This window comes from Camelus dromedarius, chromosome 8, assembly GCF_036321535.1.
Source record: "Camelus dromedarius isolate mCamDro1 chromosome 8, mCamDro1.pat, whole genome shotgun sequence".
Taxonomy (NCBI): domain Eukaryota; kingdom Metazoa; phylum Chordata; class Mammalia; order Artiodactyla; family Camelidae; genus Camelus; species Camelus dromedarius.
The window spans coordinates 55,846,727-55,871,199 of NC_087443.1; the positions used below are offsets into that span (position 1 = coordinate 55,846,727).

The 24,473-nt window shown below is 36.4% G+C and overlaps 1 protein-coding gene across 3 annotated transcripts in view; it reads right to left on the bottom strand.

Annotated features, from left to right (window-relative positions):
• Nucleotides 1–297: 297 nt before the first annotated feature.
• The window catches only part of ARHGAP19 (Rho GTPase activating protein 19), a 44,514-nt gene continuing 20,338 nt past the window's right edge, over nt 298–24,473 (bottom strand). Inside the window, exons 5-12 of one of the 3 annotated variants that reach the window (XM_031461514.2) lie at nt 24,010–24,236; nt 22,340–22,426; nt 14,207–14,272; nt 12,589–12,780; nt 9,964–10,062; nt 6,494–6,604; nt 5,893–5,968; nt 298–1,886 (exon numbers count right to left, since the gene is read on the bottom strand). In XM_031461514.2, the coding sequence (XP_031317374.1) occupies nt 1,882–1,886; nt 5,893–5,968; nt 6,494–6,604; nt 9,964–10,062; nt 12,589–12,780; nt 14,207–14,272; nt 22,340–22,426; nt 24,010–24,236 (863 nt within the window). In that variant the 3' untranslated portion in view covers nt 298–1,881. The remainder of the gene's footprint in view (nt 1,887–5,892; nt 5,969–6,493; nt 6,605–9,963; nt 10,063–12,588; nt 12,781–14,206; nt 14,273–22,339; nt 22,427–24,009; nt 24,237–24,473) is intronic. The other 2 variants (XM_064488311.1, XM_031461515.2) reach the window with 2 other exon arrangements.

Here is a 24,473-nt window from a genome sequence, read left to right on the forward strand (position 1 = left end):
TCATACTAAAAGGGGTTTCTGTTTGAACTCACTGACAGGTGGTGCAAGGAATTTTATAAGAAAAAAAGTCAAACAGAAACCTACACAAATGAACCTGCTAATAACTATTTTGAAGAATGATATAAAACTGCTCCAGAGAAAGGGTCTTCTAAGCACTTTTACACTCCTAACCATCTACTGTTCACGATCTATCATGTCGGATGGCCAGATTTTACAGTCTTCTCTACTGCTGTTACTGCAGCAGAAAAAAACAGAAAGTGTGGAAGAGAGGACTGACACCCGGACACAAAACCAAACTGTGCTCCCCAGCATCATCTTTTATTTCAGCAATAACACAGCACTTCAACAGTTTAAAAATAGGTCAGCCAGTCATAGTTTGCTGGGCAACTGTCTCCCCACTGAGGCCTGACTCAACCCTGGCACACAGGGTGAGAACGGTTACACACCTAACAGAGCAGGCACAAACCGAACATTCTCACCTGCCCTGCTCTCTCTGGGCAGTGAGTTCTCACACTAGATCAAAGCCATGACATTGCTCACCTCAAACACATGTGAACATCCCCAACCCAGTCAAAGCTCCAGGCCATCCCCAAATTACTCCCTGTGCCCACTGTGACAGGGAGAAGGGCGTGCAGCAACCCCCCTTGAACGTTGTGATAAGCCACAACTGCTTCCAAATGAGAATGTTCTCTCCTTTAAATCTCTCAGCCCTGCAGTGACTGATGCTCACTTCCTTCTCTGATTCCAGCTTGCTCTCAGGAGACAGTCCAGCTTGCAAACCTGATTCCTTAGAAGGATGCAATATAATCCCACCCGAAAGGAATCATCTTGCACACAAAGCCAACCCCATCCTAGTCCCACTACAGAACTTCCACTACATACAGGAATTTCAGCAAAGCTCTATTAAGCTGTTGATGACGCTCCTTGAGTCACAGTGATTTGGTGAAGTGTTGGCATCACACTGGCACCAGAGATGTTTTAGGCAAGAGCAAACTGAATGAAGGAAATGAGTTCAGCAACCACACAACTATTTTGACATGAGGAAAAGGCAAGAGGGGGAGGGAAAGAGGACAAGGAGAGGGAAGAAGGGACACAGTTTAATATTATTTGTTAAAATAATGTATCCTTCTAAATTCTCTTTTTTCAACACTATAGGCCAAATACCCCACAATCTCAGGCCCAAGAAATAATAAAAATTTTCCAGGAAAAATATAAATTCTTTGGACACAAACAGGTATTAAGGAACATAGCCTCATAAGATAAAGAGCTTTCTCCAAACTTAACATGAAAAAGAGGGTAAAGACATTTGGCTTAGAGCCCATTTAAGATTATCTATCCAAAAAATGGCTTTTAAAAAAATAAACAAAAAACAAATAAACAAGAAGCAATAACCAAAAGATCCCCCAACACTATCAATACAGAGAAAAGTCCAAAATATCAGTTAAAAATAACATCAATCCACTAGGAATGACCGTACTTCTTTTTTTTAAATCACTGGCAGTTGAGCACAAATTTCAAATTTTTAAAAAAACAGAATCTGCCTAAACAAATACATAGAATAAGCACTGGAGTCTGCCTGGTTCTACTCATTTACTGTGCTGGGTAAGCTGGTTTGGCTGGTTAGTGGTATCCCCATAACATTTTGTTTAAATGGGAGAGAAAGAGCAGCACTAGCACTGGTTCAGCAGTCAGAGTGTGCAGACATCACCCACTGAGCGGGTAGAGGTGTCAGTCAGGTCACAGGGTTAGCCGGCATTCACAGTTCGACGCGCAGCAAGCAAGCCGCACGTCCAGGCCTCTCTATGAGCGGTGATGACGCCTGGCCCACGACAGAGAAAACTGGGTGGACAACAGGAGAACTCTGGATCCTTCAGAGGAACCCTACGCTGAAAGAGAAAAAGAAGCATTAAACACATTTCGAAATATTTCTTTTTGTGAACATCCCACCTAAAAGCTAGGGAAATCTATACTTAATATTTTCTATAAAATATGGGTCAAAGAGGATAATTGAGAATTTTTTACTCTCTACCAAGTAAACATCACTTTGTCCTCTTGCACTAATCTCAGTTCATTAAATCATCTTAATAGCAATGACAGCTACCTTCACTAAGGGCACATTTTATGCCAGACATTGTCTCATTTATCCTCACAAAAACCTATGCATAAGGTAATGCTCCTGCCATTTTACAAGTGAAAAATCTAAAGCCTACACAAATGAACTTGCCCTAAGATACATAGCTATTAAGAAATAAGGCTGGGAATTGAACCCAAGCCTAACTGAATGCAAAACTCATGTTCTCACCAGCACTACACCTTTTGCCTATGAATTGTTTACTAAATGCCTACTAGATGCAAGGCACTGTCATTACTGGGAGGAAAAGAAGAAGATGGGGGCCAACTAAGTGAAGTTAGCCAGACAGAGAAAGAAAAATATCATATATCACTTATATGTGGAATCTAAAATATGATACAAATGAACTTATGTACATAACAGAAAGAGACTCACAGATATAGAAAACAAACTTATAGTTACAAAAGGTGGGGGATGGATAAATTAGGAGGTTGGGATTAGCAGATACAAACTACTATATATAACAGATAAACAACAAGGTCCTACTGTATAGCAGAATTATATTCAATATCTTGCAATAAACCACAATGAAAAAGAATATGGGTCTATATATAGCTGAATCACGATGCTATACACCAGAAACTAATACAACATTGTAAATCAAAAAAATTAAAATTTAAAAAAATATGAAAAAAAATATATGTATAACTGAATCACTTTTCTGTACACCAGAAACTAACACAACATTGTAAATCAACTATACCTCAATTAAAAAAAAAAAAAAGACAGAGGCCACAAATATAGTCTTAAGTCTGGCCTTTGTCTTCCAGAAGAGAAACTAGCTACAGAGGTAGGACAATACATGTAAAGTAATTAACTACAATAAATCACATTAAATATCAACATTTTAGTAGTGTCAATAAGGGTTCAAAGGAAAAAATATATCTGGCAGAGTTAGCCAAAGAAGGTTTCAAAGAGGAGGTAGGGGTTTAGGCTGGGCTTTGAACAATTGGTAAAATTCTGACTGCTGAAAATAATGGCCATTAATAAGCAGGTGCCGAATCAGCAGTTCTCACCTGCGGATGATCTTGCTCCCTTCTCTGCAGGGGACATTTGGCAATGTCTGGAGGCATTTTTGGTTGTCACAACTAGGGGAAGGGTGCTACTGGCATCTACTGGGTAGAGACCAGGGATGCTACTACACACCATACAATGCACAGGACAGCTCCCCACGACAAAGAGTATCTGATCTAAAATGTCAATAGTGCCAAGTTGAGAAACCCTGTGTCAAATAAATGTCTTTTGGAATACACTATTGATAATGATAATAAAATTTCATTATCTTCTTCAAAAAATATTTGTTCCTTTTATAAAATCACCATCAAAAAAATCTAGGATTGCATTCACTGTGTAAAAATAGATGGCACTTGGATCTGTGGGCTTGGAGACTGAATAGAGTTCAGATCTGGAGATGCAGGCTTGGAAGCAGGTATCATACAGAGAACAGAACTGAGCTACAGAAGTAGACCAAGCTGCTAAGAGAGGGGAAAGCAAGAACAGGGTCAAGGAGAGAACTTAAGACAGGGCACTAAAGACATGAAGAGGTGGAGAGGTAGGCGGACGACAGTAAACTACTGTGGAGATGGAAAGAACTCAAGAGAAAGGAGAAGGAGAATAGCATGACATTATGACAGCCAGGGAAGGTGTTCCTAGATAGAGGAAGTGAGCAGGGAGCGGGAAAAGTGAAAATGCCGCTGCCTCATTTGGTGGGAGGTCATTCATTATCTGTGGGCCTCCACTTTTCTGAATCACTAACATTTTTGAGAATGTGATAAAAACGATTTTTTTCTCTCCTCCAGAAAAATGTACACATGTACCTACACATATAATTCCATCAACAATACCAGGAACCTTATCAGAGCCCTTAGGAAGGCCACAGTTAACAGGTCAAGAATCCCTGCTCTAAAACGTTTTGGTAAAATATTAAACTGGTTTATTTTTTAAATCCATTTCTTTCTTCCGAAAGTAGAGTTGCTAATATAGAAAGACATTACTTCTTTTCTTTTTTTTAAATTGAAGTATAGTTGATTTGCAATGTTGTGCTAGTTTCTGGTGTACAGCAAAGTGATTCAGATAGATATAAATAAATAAATAAATATATATTCTTTTTCACATCTTTTCCATTGTAGATTATTACAAGATACTGAATATAATTCCCTGTGCTATACAGTAGGTCCTTATTGTGTATCTATTTTATTTATAGTAGTGTGTATCTATTAACACCAAGCTCCTAATTTATCCCTTCCCCTAACTTTCCCCTTGGTAACTATAAGTTTGTTTTCTATGTCTGTGAGTTTGTTTTGTAAGTAAGTTTATTTGCATCATTTTTTTAAGATTCCACTTATAAGTGACATCATATGATATGTGTCTTTCTCAAGACATTATTTCTTAATTACCTCAAAAATGAAAGCAGGGGGAGGGTATAGCTCAGTGGTAAAGTGCATGCTTAGCATGTACAAGGTCCCGGGTTCAATTCCCAGTACCTCCATTAAATAAATAAATAAATAAATAAACTGAATTACCTCACCACAAAAAAATTATTTTTAAAGAAATGAAAGCAATAAGAGGTGTAACTGATACAAATTAATGTGTCCTTCAAAAACAACTTATACTTCTTTTTGACTTACGAAGATATAGGTAGAAATATTTAGACACACGTAACCCAAACACCGAACTTGTCTCAATCAGACAGCCCAGTCTAGAAGTCAGAAGCAGCAACAAGGAAAGAAAAGAGAGTTCAGATAATTCACTCAAGGATAAGTAAGAAGACTATACTGAAATCTAATTTTCTAGAGAAGAATAAAGATTTATCTATAAGGATTAGGCTTTTATTCTCTTTTTATTGCTGATGTCTCAAAGAGTCATTAAGCTCATTTTTCAGTGGTAAAAGAGCATGTCAAACCAGAGATCACTTCATCTGCCACGCAAGCCTTATAAAGCAAGACCAAGACTCACCCAGTTTTCTTTAGTAACAATTACTACTACTTGTTCATGCCTTAACAATCATGATGTACTTCCAAAACATTGTGTCAATTGAGCCTCATAAGAAATTTGGGAAGAAGACATAACTACTATCCTCATTTTCAGAGAAGAAAATGAATTGAGAATGGTTTTGCCAGGTCACAGAAATGATGACTCAATTTAGGTCTAACTACAAATCCCCTGGCCTTTCCAGTGAGCCCACGGCTTCTCCAGAGGAAAGCACAGCAGCCGCTGCCCTTTGCCAGCTGAGCCTGGGACAATCAGCAGTCCAGGCTAAATAATCCTTTTTACCCTAAAGAGCCTTAAAAACATGTTGTGTGATATGATTTTCAAGGTCCTTCAGCATGAGCTATTTATCTGGACAGCTTTATTGAATAAACAAAGCTAAATTCTACGCAGAAATGGTTCGTACATAACTATTCCATGCTGACTGAGCATCTTCTCAGCATTCCTGTACTTGGTTTCACAAATTAGTTTATACTTGCTTTTAATTGGCTTAGCAAGTATTCTTAACATATTTTTCACATGTGTCCCATCTGTCCTAGAATGCAGCAACTGTGTGGGTCTGTGTTCACAGCTCTGTCCCTTAGCACCTGGGACAGTGCTGAGCAGACGCGCAATAACCGTCTGCTAAGTGAACTCAACGGCAAGGACCCGGCCTTGTAATCTTTATATCACTGCAGACTACAACATACCTACTAAGAATTCAAAAAATGCCACTGACTAGATGCAGAAAAGAACTACATTCAGTAAGAACACAGACCAAGTACAATTAGTACCTTTTTTCCCCTCCTTCTTCCCCTCAGAACATTTCAATCTTGTTGGTGTCATCGTGACAGGAGAACCAGAAAATAACTGTAACAAGAAAATTTTTTAGTGGCTTAAATGTTCTAATGGCATTCCTATAGACAGATTTTACTAAAAGGAATTATTACTTCTTCAATTTCAATATAAACAGTTTTACTAATGTATTTATATCTCATTAATTTTAGCTGCTTTTATTGCTGGCTTAATGAAGTCCTTGAAGGACTACTCCACAGGTAATGTAGTGCCAGGCAGGCCTGGCTCAAATGTGACCCTCCCTATGGAGTTTCCCAATAAGAAGTGCTCCCTCCAGCACTTTGTGTGTGAAGCTGTTTCATTGTCCTTGTCATTTCTGCTTATGACTGGCTATACTCTCCTTGAATTCAAAATGTGTTTGTTGAATAAATTAATGAAAACCTACAGAAAAAAGGGGAGCCAGCATAAATAAAAAGACTGAGAAAAGGGGATGGTTGAATGGCCCAAAGAAACATAGTAAAATAGAGGACAGTATGTTAATTTTCTTCCTTTCTATAAATGATCACATATACAGAGAAAATGCAAAGGATGGTGTCTTACTAAGTTCACATTTTCTTTGCTGGCTCTCTTCAATTCACCAATGGCTAAAGATTCCGGAGTAGAGTACTGGCTTTTCTTTTCTGACATCATCTGATTTCCCAGGACCTTCCGCTGATTTGGGAGGAGAAAATATTTGATTTATAAACATCTACTATATCTACAGTATATTTATCCTAGCCTTCAAAATTACAGCTTCTTAGGTTAAAAAAAAAAAAAAAGAAAAAAACTCAGCTTTCTGATAATTTCCCCCTGGTATCATATAGAAGAGAGATCAAAGGATGTTACTAAAAAACTTGAAATCACTGCGTTTCTTTAGGCGATCACTTTTCCTCTTACATTTACAGGGCTGAAATGTTAGAAGCAACTTTATGGTTGATTTAAACCAACTAATACAGGCCAATTATAGTGTGTCTCTGAGACCATAAAAGAGACGCCAGTTACCTACCAGTATAATTTTTTTCCCTAAAGACATGTTTTTTTTGGCAGCTTTTAAGAATTCCCTCCTCCCCTCCCCACTAAGAGATGCTTACACTGGGTCCACTCTAAGATTTTGCTTCCCTGTCATGTCCTTCTCACACAGGACTGGAAAATTTGAAGAAATTCTATAAGAGTTTTAAATATAACCACAAGAGAGGGAACAGGCCTTCTTAAAAGCATCACATGACTATACTGACATTCAGAGCAAGACTAAAAGCTCTTTCATCTCTAAACATCTTAGAAGCTGATGTAACCTACTGCAACAGTTGACAGTGACAATTCTAACATCTTTGAAGAAATCTTCCCTTTTTTCTCCTTAGAAAATACAAAAAAAAAAAGAACATATCAAAACTAGAACATAAAACTCTACAATATAAATATTAGCAGGAACATTCTTATATAATAAATCATTTCCATGAGAGAAACTTTGGAGGAAAAAAGTCCAGCCAAGTAAAGGATCAAAGCAGGATAGAAATCAAGTAGCTAAAACACAGAAATGCCGGAAAATTAAGGCCAGTACATCCTCCTTTTAGAAGTCAGATAACACCTCAAAGCAAGCTGAACTGGGGATGTGAGGAGCCACAGGACTGGCTCTAAAGCTTCCAATGAATTTTTTAACAAACATTTCATTACTTTTGCTATTAAGCAGAAACCTACATGTATTATTAGCTTGAAAGTCTCTTCATTTATAATGAAAACACTTTACCCTTCTGTTTATAAAACTTACTAACATTGTGTATAAAACTGTTGTTCTAAAATGTTTTCTCTTGATGGAATTATTAACTCTTACACTCTCTCAGGAAAGAAGAGGGCAGCTGCCAAGTGGATACTCTATTTTTACATTTCAAGCAACAATTAGCAATGCTTCTAGAACCAATTGCAAGAGAAACTGCAGTGAAGAGAAAACTATACCCATCTAACTTCAGTTAAAGAAACATTTGTTTCACTAACACAGAGAGAAACATTTATTTGACTATGACTTTTCTTGCTACCATTCATCTCAACAACAGAGAAGTCAGAGGGAATGACAGCTTCCAAGTAAAATGAGCCAAGGATGCTCATTTCACTTGCCACGTCTAAACAGGTGAATGCACTTTTAGGGTTCTAGCAAAGGGTTTTTTTTTTTTTTAATTGTGGTAAAATATACATAAAATAAAAAGTTATCACTTTAACCAATTTTAGGTGTACAGTTCAGTGTATAAAGTATAGTCACATTTTTGTGTAACCATCACGACCACCTGGTCCAGAAATGTTTCACCTTCTCAAAAAGAAACCCTGTACCCATTAAACAATAAATTCCAATTTCCCTCACACTCTTCCTCCCTGACAACCACTATTCTACTTTCTGTTTCTATGAATTTGACTACTGTAGGTACCTCATATAAGTGGAATAATACAATATTTGTTCTTTTGTGCCTGGCTTATTTCACTTAGCATAATGTTTCCAAGGTAGGTAGAGACTACGTTTTGTTTATCCAGCCATCTGTCAATGAACACTTGGGTGGCTTCCACCTTTTGGCTATTGTAAATAAGGCCACTACAAACATGGGTATACAAATATCTGTTTATATTCATGCTTTCAATTTTTTGAGGGTATAAACCCAGAAGTGGAATTGCTAGATCTATTTTTAATTTTTTGAGGAATTGACATACTGTTTTCCATAGTGGCTGTACCATTTTACATACCCACCAACTATACACAAGAGTTCTAATTTCTCCACATCCTCACCAACAGTTGTTATTTTTTGTCTTATTGATAATAGCCCTCCTAATGGGTGTGAATTGGTATCTCATCATGGTTTTTATTTATATTCCTTAATGATAAGGGAGTCATTAAGGAATATGATAATGATATGTTTATTGACCATTTATATTCTTTCTTCAGAAAAATGGATATTTAAGTCCTTTGCCCATTTTTAATATGGGTTAATTTTCTTTGTTGTTGTTGTAAGAGTTCTTTTTATATTCTGGATGTTAACTTCTTATCAGATATGTTTTACACAAATTCCTTCCCATTCTGAGGGTTGCCTTTTCACTCTGTTGATATTGACAGCAAAGAAAATTTTGATGTCAAGTAAACCTGTTGGCCCCAGTGGGTTGGGAGGGAATTCTAAAAGTCTATTAATGGTAATAACTAGAACTTCTAACAACTACAGTTTAAAACAAAAATATAAGTAACAAGGTATTTTTTAGAGCAGTTTTTAAGCAAAAAGATCCTTGATGTTGCTGGATTTATAGATTTTAATAATGTTAAAGTAACTTTAAAAAGAAAAACAGAAGAACACAGAATAGTGCTAATCTCTCTCCAAGTTAACTAAAACTTTGCCTTTGTTTATGCCTAGAAATTTGAACCTCATAAATCAGCTATCTACTGCCACCTGCTGGCAATATCCCTTAACTACAAGTTCAGATCATCCATGAAGACTCGATTGAATCCGTAAGCACAGCAGGCAGGAACAGCACAGAAGTATATATTGCAGAAGTATTTATTTTAAAAACAAAATTTTTAATGAATTTGAGACAAAAGAAGTAAAACAACTGATCAAGATATTAATTTCACAAAAATTTGAGTTACCTAAGCCTCACCAGCCTATTAGAAAATCCATCTCTAGTCTCTGTTAACTTTCTCACTTCTCCATAACATTAGCAAACTGCACAACAAAGTGTGTAGCACGAAGCAGGTCAAGAAGCAAAAGAGACTCTCTCTATATATTGCTGAGGAATGAGGACTCTGCCCTCAGCCCCTAAAAAGAGGGAAGGACCTTTATATATTTTACTTCTTACTTCTCCAATCATAGAGCCTCTTCTCCGATTTAAAACACAGCAAGATGCTTTGAAAACTAAAAGCTTTCCCAAATTCTATCCTTTTCCCCTTACAAATGAACCCTTCATAGGATCCCAAAGAACAGAAGAAAACTGTTTATGCATAAGAAAAATCAGACTGTAAAATTTTCTCACAATCAATGCTGAAAACAACAGCACAGCATGCCTACCTTAATAAGGCCACTGAAGGACCGTGAACGGGTCCTCTTCTGCACCCGGGGAGTAGAAGGTTCTCGTCCTGGTGTTTGAGTCTCAGAATGCTTATTAAACTAGAAGAAAACATAGAAAACATTTTGTTAATAGTCTCCCATCAAGAGATAGCATTCTGTGACAACTAACAGCCAAGTGTAAATACCCAGAAAAGTGTATCTGTACATACATAGATTAGAAGGTTGGCAAACAAATCACAAAGGCAGAAATGATGCTGCCAAAAAGAAGTCAAGAATTATTAAATAGCCTGAGGGTAAATTAAATTAAACCCCAAAATTATCAAATTGGAATCAGATCAAGCCCTCAGAGTTAGATCTAACTACCAGTTCATAGCAAATACAGAGGATTAAGGAACATCTTAAGTAACACCACAGGAATGCAATCAGCAAAATCCAGACTGTGGGAGATAAGCAATCTGGTTTCTTTCACAAATATAGTGCAAAGAGAAAGAGAGAGGATGTGTGTTTGTGTGTGTAAATGCAATGTGGTACCTGGACTGGATCCTAGAACAGAAAAAGGGTATAAGTGTTAAAACTGGCAAAATCTGAATAAAGTCTGTAATGTTAATAGTAATGTACTAATGTTAATTTCTTAGCTTTGACAACGTTAACCTTAGGAGGAACTAGGTGAAGGGTATGTGGGACTGTACTATCTTTCTAATTTTTCTCCAAATCTAAATTATTTCAAATTTAAAAGTTTACTTAAACAAACAAACTTCAGCAATTTTTAGGCGGAAGAAAAGGGAGGGGAGAGAAAGAGGAACCTACACATTAAAAGGAACCCAGTAGATGTATCAGCTCCCTCCCCCCAAATAATGCATACTCTTCGGTCATGCCACTTCTAGGAAATAATCTGCAATGAAAATATTTATGAACAAAAATGTATAAACTAAAAAAATGACCTAATTTCCCCAATATATCCAAAAGAGGACAAACTATATACACAGCAGGTTATATATGATAAAATATGCAACCATTAAAAATGTTTACAGCCTTTTAATGACATGGAAAATGTTCATGATATAATGTTAAATGAAAAGGGTAGGATATTTTAAAAACTGAATATATATGATAATCTCAATTAAGCAAAAGGAAAAAATGTGAAATACATATTTACGGAAAGAAATACAAGAAGGAAATACTCCAAAATATTATCAGAGGCTACGCCTGGATGATTATGGGTGATTTTTTATTTTCTTATTTACACTCTTCTGGATGTTTCAATGTTTCTATAGTAAGTATTCTTTATTCATCATTTTTATAATCATGGAGAAAAAATTAGGAAATAGTAAGATTATAGTTTCAAAAATAAATGGCAATTATTTTAAATGTATGCAAGGAGTTTGCAAGTATGCATGAGAAAATGCTTATGCTGTAATGTTTAATGAAAAAAGGAGAGAAAAAGAAGACATATGGTATGCTCATAACTATGTAAAAATATATACATAGGAAAATGACTGAAAGAAATACTCAAAAAATAAACACTGGTTGGATGAATGATTTATTTTTTTTTTATCCTTCTCTATAATTTACTGTTTTTCTAAAAAGAGTAAAAATAATGTTAGTTTTTTCCTTTGTATTATCTTTAACCCTTAGTGTTCTTGATGAGAGAAGTCATTTACACCTGCTCTACCTGAATTAGTGGGTTTGTTTCTAACAAGAATTAAATCAGTACACTGCTTTAAATCTGTAATACTACTCATCACAATTTGCTAGATCTAAAAATAACTTCAAAGAGAGTGACAGAAAATTTCTCGTAAAGGATTTTGTCAATTGTTAACAACAGCTCAGGTCAACATTTTCTGAGCACTTGTTTTTGTCTGGCATCATGCTTGAGATTAGGCATAAAAAATAAATAAAAACACAGGCTCATCCCTCAAGAAGGTCCCAGATGAATAAGAAGTCAAGAGGCTGACTTTGCCTCTTTAGCTAAAATTCAAGAGGGACAGAAACAAAATTAATTTCCTGAGAAAGAAACTAACCAAGTCATCAGTATTTACTCAAGCTACACTTTGTGTCTCAAAATGGCAAATGAGAGACCTAATTTTGCTGCCATAGCTCCAAAATAAACAAACATGCCCCTAAAATTCCTATTTCTAGTATCAGACTAGGCCTTGATTTACAATGTTTTCTAACTGCAAACAACTCACTAGTAAGAGCTACAACTTTTGCTCTGCTACACCAGTCTTCACATAGATTCTCTCCAATCTTTACAACCATGAAATATGGGCATTACAATTATCATTTTATAAATAAGAAAATTAAAATTCAGAAAGATTAAGTAATTTATCAAGAAAATATGGAGGATTTAAATATCATACACAACCAAATTAGAGAAACTCTAACCACACTTGGGGCCTTCTGTTTACTCTAGAAATCCAAGAGCCTCCACTCCTTTCTCTAGTGGGGCAGTGTGTACAAACATCACCACTGAGGTTCCATAGACAAGTTTGTTTTCTTGGCTAAACCAAAGCTCCGGCCAGAGACAAAAATTAAATGAAATTCTTAATAATATTCCCTAGTGATTATACAACCAAAATAAATCACATTCCTAAAGCTCCATCACTGTTTCCCTATCTTCAGCACCTGTCTGATAAGCTGTTTCTTCTTTGCTGAATCTGGCATATTGTGAACGTGTTGGAACAACTCTCTTAAAGCCTCTTCCGTGCGCTGCTGGGTCTCCTCCTGATGAGAGCAGGAATCTACCCGGCTCCATTTCTGAGATCTTGCCAGTTGGAAGGACCTGGTATGACATGAAGCTGCCAGATCAAGATCATCCTAGAGAAAATTAAAAAGAAAAGTGAATATAACCTGTCAGCTTTTTTTCCAGATTCCCACAATCCTGGAGCAAAAAAAGAAGTGGGAAACATGGTATACTCTTACATGTAGGAACAAGAAAAATCTAAATACTATCATCACATAAAGAAAAACCTACAATTATAGATATACGAACAGCCCACTCCCATCACCTGCCCAGAAAACCTAAATTCATCTAAATTCATTTAGAATATTGCCACTAAAAATTAAATTTATATATGTATATAGTACAGTTTTCAAAATATCTTTTAATCTCATATAATTCTAACTGCTATCCTACAAGACAGGCAGGTAAGTATCATTATTCCCATTTGATAGAAGAAAAAACTGAAGTTAAGCTATAAGTTTAAAGTCATCTGGATACTAAAGTGACAGACCCATCTCAGAGACCAAGTGCACTGGTTCTTGGCTGGTGCTCTTTCCCACACATGACAATATGATGTGAGAACTACACAGCAGTGGTAGGGGAACAAAAACAACTCTATAGGAAAAACCACATTCTAGTTAAACTAGTTGAAATCAAATACTGTTTTCCTGGTCATACCAAATATTTGCTGAATAATAGGTAGAAACCAACAGGAGCAGAAAAAAACAGCATAAAATGACAGCTTAAGTTTCCAACCAAGACAGACCAATTAGAAATCATCAAAAAGTGATTGTGAACTTTTTTAAACTTCTCACTTTTAAAGCTCAATAATCACATGTAATCTTGTTAATAAGCATCACACATTTGCTTTCTAAGCTCATATGGTTTCAAGTCTTTTAGACATTTCATAGAGTGCTCCCAATGAACTTGAAAGAAGAATGTATTACATAAAACCATAATTTTATAACTAAAAATACTTAACACATTTGCTATGTACAGATTGTCTATATAATATGCTGTAAGGATGCATATGGGCTTTATGAAAAACTTTTAAATACACAGTCCATGCCATCACTCACACGTGGAGGATACCGTCCACCAGTGGAGCACCTCTGAAAGAAATCAGGAAGACTGTGTGTGGGGGCACTTTTATTTCAACATATAGCTGGATTCCCAGTCTTTTTCTTTATCTCAAAATGACTAGACAATTTGAACTATAACACTAAAAACATTTTATTTTCCTATGTCTTTACTTTGATTCCATACTTTGTTTTAAAATTTCACTAATCTTAGCTCTCTCCTTGTTTGGTCAAGAGCAATTTCCTATTCTTATCCTTTTTGTGTGTGTTTTTTGTTTGTTTGTTTTTTGGGGGGTGGGGTAATTGGGTTTAGTGGTTTTTGTTTGTTTTAGTTTTTTTTTTTTTTAATGGCGGTACTGGGGATTAAACCCAGGACCTCGTGCAAGCTAGGCATGTGCTCTACCACTGAGCTAGCTGTACCTGCCCCCCTTCCTATCCTTACCTTTGATGCTTGAGTTCTGGAACCCACATAGTGCAATCTGGCACATTCCCGAATGTAAGCAGGAGCCTGAGCAGGATATAAAAGAAAACCAAGAACAAATGGTTAGCAGTATCTAGAATTCTTTCAGGTCATAAGGACAGTGTATCTCAAAATGATCTGAATGGTAGATTACTCTGGAAAAACAAAAGATCCTCAAAATGCCCTGTTTCATAGTTTCTTTCTTTTTGCCACCAAAAAGATATCTCAACAAATCTGACAGGAAATCTGTTTGTGAGAAAACACTACTGTAGTTTTTACAATTATATATGGCACATATAAATATATATATAATTTTCTCAAATGAGCTAGAAACAAAAATATAGACATTTGTAGTAATGTTTATATTTGACCAAAACTACCCCAAAGTCCTTATAAAGTACAGGTGGTCTCTAAACCATATTTTAAAATCACTGTATAGAAAATATCACTTAGAATTACAAGGGGTAACAACAGACAAGGAGGAATTTAGCTTACTGACATATTGCCCAGAGTCCTGTGATAAGTACCCTGATACAGTCCTAATAGAAGTGTAAATAATGTAACTACTATGGAAGAAAATTTGGCAACATCTAAAAAAATTACATTTTCATTTACCCTTTAAACTAGAAATTTCAACTTCTGGAAATCTATTCTAAAGATATAACTCCAGAAATACAAACATACTTGGATAAGATTAGTCAAAATATTAGACACAACCCAAATATCTATTAATAGAAGAATGGATAAATACATTTTTTATATATATCCATACAGCACAGTACTATACAGTCATTAAAAATGGGAGAAAGGAGAGAGGGAAAAAACACCTTATGAACTTATATGGGTGATTTCCAGGATCAGCTGTTGAGTGAGAAAAATTACGGAATAGTGTGTGAATGAAAAATATTGCCAGCCGTATCAGTAAACAAAGGATGCTGTGGCCATCAAGTCAACAGCTACTACCGCCACCCAGTGAACAGAGGGAAACTAGGATGAGGACAAGCAGGCAGACCAGCCTCTGCAGCCACCCACCGTGGTGCACCCTGAGGAAATTCAGGATATGGAAGAACAGAATACTGGCCCTACATAGTTAGGTGCATATCAGAGGAATGATTTCAGTGAGCCCAGACCTTTGTACCTTCCCATGCATAGAAAAGCACTAAATTCTTTAACTCAAGATATCTCGTTTTCTTTAATTAACGGTAATCTTTTGATGTTCCAATTCCAGGTCTTTGTTGCAAAAACTCCTATATATCCTGGCTTCTCCCTTGCCTGGGCAGAACAGTCTCTTAGCGTGATCTGAGAGGCTGCCTCCTGGGCTTGAGTCCTCAGAAAGTCTGCCAAATAAAACATAACTCTCAACTTTTAGGTTGTGCATTTTATTTCAGTTGACCAGTGTATAGAGTACTTGTATAAGAAAGAAGAGGAAATAAGAATAGGCACACATATACACATTTATGTTTTTACAGAAATAAACACTAAGAGAATAAACCAGAAAATAATGAAAATGGTTAGGGAAAGGACTGCAATTTCTCTGAGTATGCCTTTTTGTGTAGTTTTGACTTTTGAACCATGCAAATATACCACAGATTCAAAACAGAAAATTAAATCCAAAAGGTGAAAAGGGCAAACCTCAAAACTGAACACACAAAAATGAATATACCTGTATATCAAACCAATAACATAATCACAGAAAAAGGAATTATCCCATCTAACTTTTGAAAACTGTATTCTGACTATATACATCCTTAATGAGATATATTCAAGGGAAAAGGAATTGTAAGGAAATCTTAAACTTCCATCAGCAGGTTTATAGAGGTTTATTGTTAGTAGTAACAGTTGTATTGTTTTGAAACTAATTTATGTCTATTATAGGATAAAGCAAATAACATATAAATGCTATTAAAATCTGAAATTTGCAATATAAAATTTATTTCTTTATATTTATACAAATATAAAGTACTAGAAGTCAAGAAAAAGCTCTGCAATGTTAAATCTGAACTGGAAATATTAATATGAACTAATGATTTCTTTTCAAAAATTTTTAATCTACTTCCTTGCCCTCAAACAGCCTAGAAGCAGTGACATCCCAGAAACATTGAATACATATACCTAGTGTCAGTCAAAGAAACAAGGACTCTGAAGAAAATAATTGATTCTAGGCCCAGGGCAGAGCAAGTTCAAAGTGAACTGGGAACATTAATGCCAGGATGGAAACACTCAAATACTAATGGAATCCTGTCAAAAAGACACAGCAGGAAGCAGCTTGCAAGGGTTACCACTGGTCAAACTGGAGACAATCTGAATATCAAAATTAACAACTGAAATTGACTAACAGTTTGAATTACTAAAATCCATGAGTCTATCTACAGAGATACTCATAAAAAAAGAGAATAAGAGAGAGAAGCAAAGCTCTTCTCCAAAGAAGAAAGTCAGCTAATAAAGATTAGATAATAAAATTAGAAAATTGCTATCCTATAATACCCCATATAATTACAGATTCCAGCATGATTATTAATGGATGCTAAAACTATTAGGTAATTACTCTGCAGGTTACTAACCGCAATAGGAAAAATGTAACTTTACAATGGAGAGATGTGGCAGTTAGCAAAATTAGCATCACTGAGAGTAAGACAGTGTGACATTCTGTGCCTCCTAATGTGATGCAATATGATGTACATAAACATCACCCATGAATCTTTGCCAAAAATGCTTAATTTGAATCTAAGCAAGCCTCTAGACCTAACTTGCTGTTTTATAGGAACTACATACAAAAGGACAGAGGAACAAGTTAAACAATCTTGAGAAAACAATAAGACAAATTTAGAATGTGGAATATTCTATAACACAATAGGTCTGAATGCTTCAATAATTCAAAGACATGAAGAAAAAAGGCAGTGATTGTTTCAGATTAAAGTGACATAATCAAAAGCAATACACAAACACTGATTATGTTTTTAAAAAAAAAGCAGCTATGAATACATTCTTAGGACAACTAGGGAAATTTGAATATGAACTGAAATTAGCTAATAAGAAATTCTTATAAGTTTTCTTAGATATGATAATGGTTCTATGACTATAAGGAGAATATTCATATCCTTAGGGGATGCATGCTTAAGTATTTAAGAGCGAACTATAATGATGTCATTGGTTCAGCCAAAAAAAAAAAAAAAGAAAGAAAGCATGAATATACAGAGATAAAGCAAATATGGCAAACGGTGACATCTGTTGAATCTGAGACATAAATGTTTCACTTCATAATGAAGTTTTTAAAAAAAAGAGTCTCGTGACAAAGACATTATGCTATCTACAGTTTAATTTTTACCTTGGTAAACTATAAAGCAGAGCTAAAGGAAATTTACTCCAGACAAGAATATGACAGAGCCTACACCACCTATTTTATAATTTCATTAAAAAAAAAATTCTGCCCTTGAAAGATACTATGAGCTGAAGAGATGGATACTCAGAAAGAGAACCAGAAGCAGATGGGTTTAAATGACAATCTGAGGGTCTGAGGTATTTTACAGTTCACAGGGAAACAACAAAAGGGCTTCCCACATAAAATGGGAATTAACTGTATATATGTCATAGTTCCCTAGGAAAAGAAGTGGTGACTCCTGTTGAGGAAAGATAAAACTAGACTGGGTCAGATGGACTGATAATAGTAGAGGAGATAACTATAAATAGTTAAGAATTTTAAGGAAAAAAATACAAAGAACACGGAATGAGGCAACATAGAATCTAAGGATTAGGAGCTGAAAAGTCCACTCAAGGAAGCCTGAGGACAAGAAGAAGACACAACAAAGCACAAGGAGAACAAGCATGGGGTAAAACAGGACTCAGAGTAAGTCCAGAACACACAGACCAATCAACCATCTTTCATGCAGGGGAAAAGCTCAGGGAAGAGCCTAATCAGCAAAAGTGGTGAAGCAGGTGCCCACAGTACAACAGCTCTGCTCCAGATCTAAAGAGAAGACTCCTAACACCAAAATAAATCTCAAAAGAAAACACTCTGTCTCCTTTAGAGATCAACAGAGGCTCAAACAGTGCTCACCCTAGCCTGGAAACAGGTAAATAGCAAACAAGAATCAAAATCTGAAGGATGAGGAGCAGAAATAGCAATCTATAGAAGAGAAAGGAAGAGCAAAAATAGAGAATGTTTGAAAGAATCTAATAATTAGAACTGTACCAAGCTGAATTACATCTAGGAGACTGCACTCATGTTTTCTCTCTAAGGTTCATACAACTTGTATTCTAAAAATCTCCCACAGTGATATGTTTGTTATCTGACATAGTAAAATGGACTTTGCTAGTGTGATTAAGTTAAACACTTTGCAATGGAGAGAGCATCCTAGGTTATCCAGGCCAGTCCAATATAGTTATATGGGTCCTTAAAAGCAGAGAACCCTTCCTAGCTGTGGTCAGAAGGAAATATGACTATGGAAGAATGGTCAGAGAAATACAACATGTCTAGCCTTGAAGATGGAGGAAGGGGACTATGGGCCAAAGAATGTATGCAAGCTCTAGAAATTGGAAAAGGTAAGTAAACAGTTTCTCTCATAGAACATCCAGAAAGGAAGGCATCCCTGCCAACACCTTAATTTTAACCCAGTGAGACTCCTGTCAGACTTCTGACCTACAGAACTGTAAGATAATAAATTTGTGTTGTTTTAAGTCACTTTAAAAAAATCCTTCATGGTGAAGTACAACTTCATCATTTATATGAATTATGTACACTGGACAATGGGCAAGAGAGAAGGCTCCACAGATAAACAGATCAGAAGATGGAAAAGCTAGAAACCATGAGATGCAATGAGATCTCTGAGACCCTCCTCTCTTTCAGCTTGTGGTGGTGAAAAGTTAACCCCGTATCATAGTCATAAGAGAACTCAAAAGAAGGAGAGTTCTACTAGTAACTGCACCTAGAAATTCCCCATTTTGACTCACAATTACTATCAGGTAACTGCCTCATTCTCCATACTCACAACTTCTCGACTTATTCCCATAAATCTATGCTTTGGAACTAGTTCTTCCCCTAAATGGGAAGTATACAAAGAACTGGTTTGAAAGATCTTCATTCATCATTAAAAGCCATTCTTTCCCCTGTTGTCTTATGTCTACTGATCTAATTCATTTACCTAGATCTTGACCTCTAACTAACCATAATCTTTGACTTGGGCACCTAAGCCCCTGATACAGCCCTGATCCATTGTTTTCGAGCCTACTAAGCTAAAGATTCTGATCTTTCACTTCTAAACTCTGGACTCTGGATCACTTACCAGCCTATAGTGGATAAATCCTAGGGTGACCTCCATGTTCACATTCTGCATAATTCCCTCTTCCTGAACATGAATGGGACTTGTGGTTTCTGACCAACAGAATATTAGTGACTGAATGTTAATCTTGTGTTGATTAGGTTACACTATATGGCTAAAGTGATGGGATGGCACAATCATGATTAATTTATGATATATATATAAATATATGATATACATTGGATTATAATATACACTAGAGAGACTCTCTTGCTGGCCTTGAAGAATCTAGCTGCTATAATATAAGAGACAACTGAGGGAAAAACTATTAAACAAAAAGAAACTGAAACTAGCCAGAGACCAGCCAAGAAAAAGAAATCAAAGACAGTCAGTACTCATTAGGGAAATGCAAATCAAAACTCCAATGAGATATCACCTCAATCCACTAGCATAGTTATTATCAAAAAAAAAAAAAAAAACCAAAAACACTCAAAGTAATAAGTGTTGGCAAGGATGCAAAGAAATGGAAACCCTTGTGTATGTAAAATGGTAAAATGGTAGAGCCACTATGGAAAACAGTATGCATTTCTGTTCAAATTACCCTATGTTCCAGTAATTCCACTACTGGGTATAGTCATACCTCAGTGTCTAAGGGGTACTGGTTCCAGGATTGCCCGATGGATACCAAAATCCACAGATACTCAAGTGATTATATAAAATGGCATAGTATTTGCACATAATCTACACACATTCTCTAATACACTTTATTCTCTTTTTTTTTTTTTAATGAATGTACTGAGGATTGAACTCAGGACCTCATGCAAGCTAAGCAAGTGCTCTACCACTGCACTATACCCATCCTCCTTCTCTTCTTTCTTTTTTCATATACCTGAAATCATCTGTAGATTACTTATAATACCTAATACAATGTAAATGCTATGTAAATAGTTGAAAATACAATGTAAATGAATAGGTAAGTAGTTGCTGGTGTGTGCCAAATTCAACTTTTGTTTTTTCTAGATATTTTCAATCTGCCATTGGTTGAATCTGTGGATACAAAACCCACAGATACAGAGAGCCAACTATATACCCAAAACCAGAGTCTAGAAGAGATAGTTGTACACCCATGTTCAAAGCAGCATTATTTACAAAAGCTAACCAGGGAGGCAACCCAAGCATCCTCAGCAGATGAATCTATAAACAAAATGAGATATACACAATGAATGAAATGTCAGCCTTAAAAAGGAAGGAAATTCTGACAAATGCTACAACATGGATGGAGCTTAAAAACATTATGTTAAACAAAATAAGCCAGTCACAAGAAGATCAATACTATATGACTCCACTTCTATAAAGTAATTAAAGTAGCCAAAATCATAGAGACAGAAAGTAGAATGGTGGTTGTGAGGCCAAGTGACGTCCTTCAAAGTCCAAGAACCCTCATTTCTAGGTCTCAGATCCCTCAATAGATGGAGTACATTCTTTACTGGGCATGTTTCCCCTAACAAACTAATAGCCCTCGGTAATGCCTAATCTCACAATAGCTGAGGCTAGTTTGTTTCAGCCCACCTTATCAGAGTCATAAACCCCACTGCCCTTCATGGACCCTAAACTTCTTACCTCATCTACCATCAGTCAGAGCCTTGTGCACAAACTGATCAGGCACCTTTGACCCTACCTTATAAAACACCCCAACAACTGGCCCTTGGTGCTCATAAAGGCGCCTCTTGTCTGTGTGGCCCACTGTTGTCTACAGCATAACCTAATAAACTCCTTTTCTGTTCTCATCCTCTGTCTTTGGTAAATTCTTTTACCAACCCATGTCACTGGCCCAAACACCGGCCATGTTGTGTCCCACAACAGTGGTTGCCAGGGCTAAGGGGGAGGGGTGAATGGGGAGATATTATTTAATGGTTATAGAGTTTCAGTTTTGCAAGATGAAAAGAGTTCTGGAGATGATGGTGGTGATGGTTTGCATAACAATATGAATGTAATTAATGCCACTGGCCTATATACATACGGTAAATGTTGTCATATGTATTTTACCACAATTAAAAAAACAAAAAACAAACAAACAAACAAAAAACCCTGAAGAAAGACAAAAAAAGGAACCAGAACTGAATGGTCTTAAAAATTCTCAACTTTTCCAGATGGCAAAAGATGCTAAAATTAAGAAATTCACCATCAGGAAAGTGTGTGCTAAAGAAAAGGCCAAAGATGGGACTGAAACCTTTTGCTAAAATTTTAGAAACATCAAGAGGTCAGAATATTCAGTCACACAAAGGGCCCTTTCAAGATAGTTATGTGTGTCTCCCAGATCTTTTCAACCCAACCAGAGGGCTTCTAGGAAGCTTAAAGGTATTATCCCTCAGCCTTCTCAGCAGGAGACCAAGGAAAAGAAGGGTTTATCTTCAAATTTATCTTCTAATTGAATGAATCTCAATAAAACCCACAGAAGACCCACAAAGTTATTGAGAAAATTATATTGGCAGAAACACAGCTAGTTTGTACTAAAAAGGACAATGAATACAAAATGAAAGAAGGCCGTCAAAATTCTACTGGCAGGAAGCAGGCAGGATAAAACGCCATCACTTCCAACATCTACTGCCTTTCATGAAAAAGGAAGGATGACTCAAGAGGGTGGAGCCAATTACCCAGGGGGTGGAGCCCCACTCAGCTTCCAGGTACCTCCTCATTCTTCCCCACCGTGGTTGTTCCCTCTGAGTTTTACCACTGTCCAATCTGATTTCCATTCCTAGTCAGGGCCTTTCTTATCTAGTCATCTTTATAATCCTTTCAGGATCCCACCTTGCTCCACCCTCCTTGTCCTGTTACTACCCAAATCCCCTTCATTACCTACCTTAAAAAGTTTCTGGGAGTGTTTAATCATAAAAGCCATCCCATTGTTTAACTTTGTGATATTCTCTTGAAGGTCATTTGCAGTGACCTATTCAGAGAAAAAGAAACCAAAAAACGGAGGTTAAGAGCTGGAAAGTAGAAGGAAGATGTTCCCATTTACTTACCAATAAGCTTATTCTTTCAAACATATGATACTTTTTATCCCTAAGAAAGGTGAGTCTGACACAATGTTTAATTCTGGAAAGGCTTTTTCGTTCAGCAGGTTTCCAGTGGAAATGATATAATACAGGAAGAACCATCTGTCCCAGAAGTGCCCAGGAAATCCTTGAGAACCAATCTTCACTTCCTAATTCTGCCTGAGAATTAGACATGCTTGCAGAATTGCTTAAGAATATGTAGCCTGGGAAAAGGGGCAGGAAGAACAGTCTGTACCAACCACCAAGGACATTACTCTCCAAAAGAAACTGGAGTTTCTCCAAAGACAAAAGAGGACTGTCACTACTAATTAATACCAAAGGTGACTCTTTTGTTTCTCCTGCCTCTTTTTTAAGCAATTCAGCATCTCTACCATCCCAAAACATTCATCCTCAACGTGTACCTTTGTTGCTTAATGTTTGCTTGTACCAAGATTTCTCTTTATAGTTATAGATCACTCACTCCTTTTTTAAAATCTGTTAGCTGGTTCTAAAATTTTTTTTATGATGAGGCTTTATCTCCTTAACATGGACAAATGTTGTTGTGTCCCTTTCTTCTCACACCTCTCCCCATCAAACTTTTTCTGGGCAGAACTCTCCCTGGCCCAAAGCTTTATATTATTTTTCATTTGTTACTTATTAGGCAAAATGTTCCACACAACCTCTTTCCTTTACCTTCCTTTTCTCACTTCCTATAACCCCCAAATCTTTTTTAAGTCACTACACCCTATTTCAAGGAAGTGGGGAAGGTACTTTTATGCCCAGTTTACAGAGGAAGAGCCTAAGCATAGAAGGGGTAAAGGACACAGGAAACAGCTGGTTTGCAAATTCCAACCCAAGTTTCCTGACTCCCAATCCAACATACAGTAAAACCTATATTATGAATGGACAGGAATATGAAGCTATGTGCTTCCAGGTCAAGAATTAGTTCAAAAGACTTTAGATAATTTACTTCTTATGTAAGTCACTGAGAAGGCCACGGTCTCAGTAGGAAGAAGCACATTCAGCTTTATCTAAGGAGAGCATCTACAGTATATAGGAAAGTTAGGACAAAGCAGGACTGCTCTGTGTGTCATCTTATCTAAAAGCTCAGTGACATCCTATAAAATTGGAAAGCTCTACTCTAAATTTATATCATTCAATCTTCAGAAATCAAATTGGTTTTCCAAGAAGGCTTTAATGTTAAGAAGGAATTCACACTGACCAGCCAAAATGAACTCTAGTTCATTTAGTAGCTATAATTTTCCACTAATAAATTGCCATTCAGGTTTATCAGAGATTGATTTATAAGTGAGGTTAACAGGAACTGGCTCCCTCAGGTTTAATAACTCTTAAATGAACTAATAAAGTAAGTTCCTAACCTCATATAGCTGAAGACTAGACCTTGGACCCTTGATAACCTCACCAATGTACAGCCATAGGATGAGGCCCAGCCCAAGAAAACCAAGCAGTCTTTCCTTTTCCCCTCAACACTCACATTTTTTGGCCACAAGACATGGGGTGCAAACATAAGGGCAAGGTTATAGGCAGACATCTTATTCTTGTCTTGTTTCTTTGCTGTCTGGTACAGGAGATCAAGCAATAACTTCAGCAAGTTACGATTAGGTGGAGGGAGAATGAGGAAGAGCAACTGAAGAGCCTCAATTTGCCGCTGCTTATCTGGTACATTGGTCTTGTTTCCTTTATCATCAAACTGCATCAAATCTTGAGGACGAAAGAGATGATTGAAAAGGAAGGAGAAAATACAAGCAAGAAAAATAAATGTTTCTACTATTCATTATTCTCCAATCAAAGAAAGAAAAAAAAAAAGAATCAGGCATAAACAGATTATAGCAAAATACAACAACAAAATAATATCCATACAATTCAACAATAAAAAGACAAAAACCCAATCAAAAATGGGCAAAGATTTAAATAAGCATTCCTCCAAAGAAAATACAC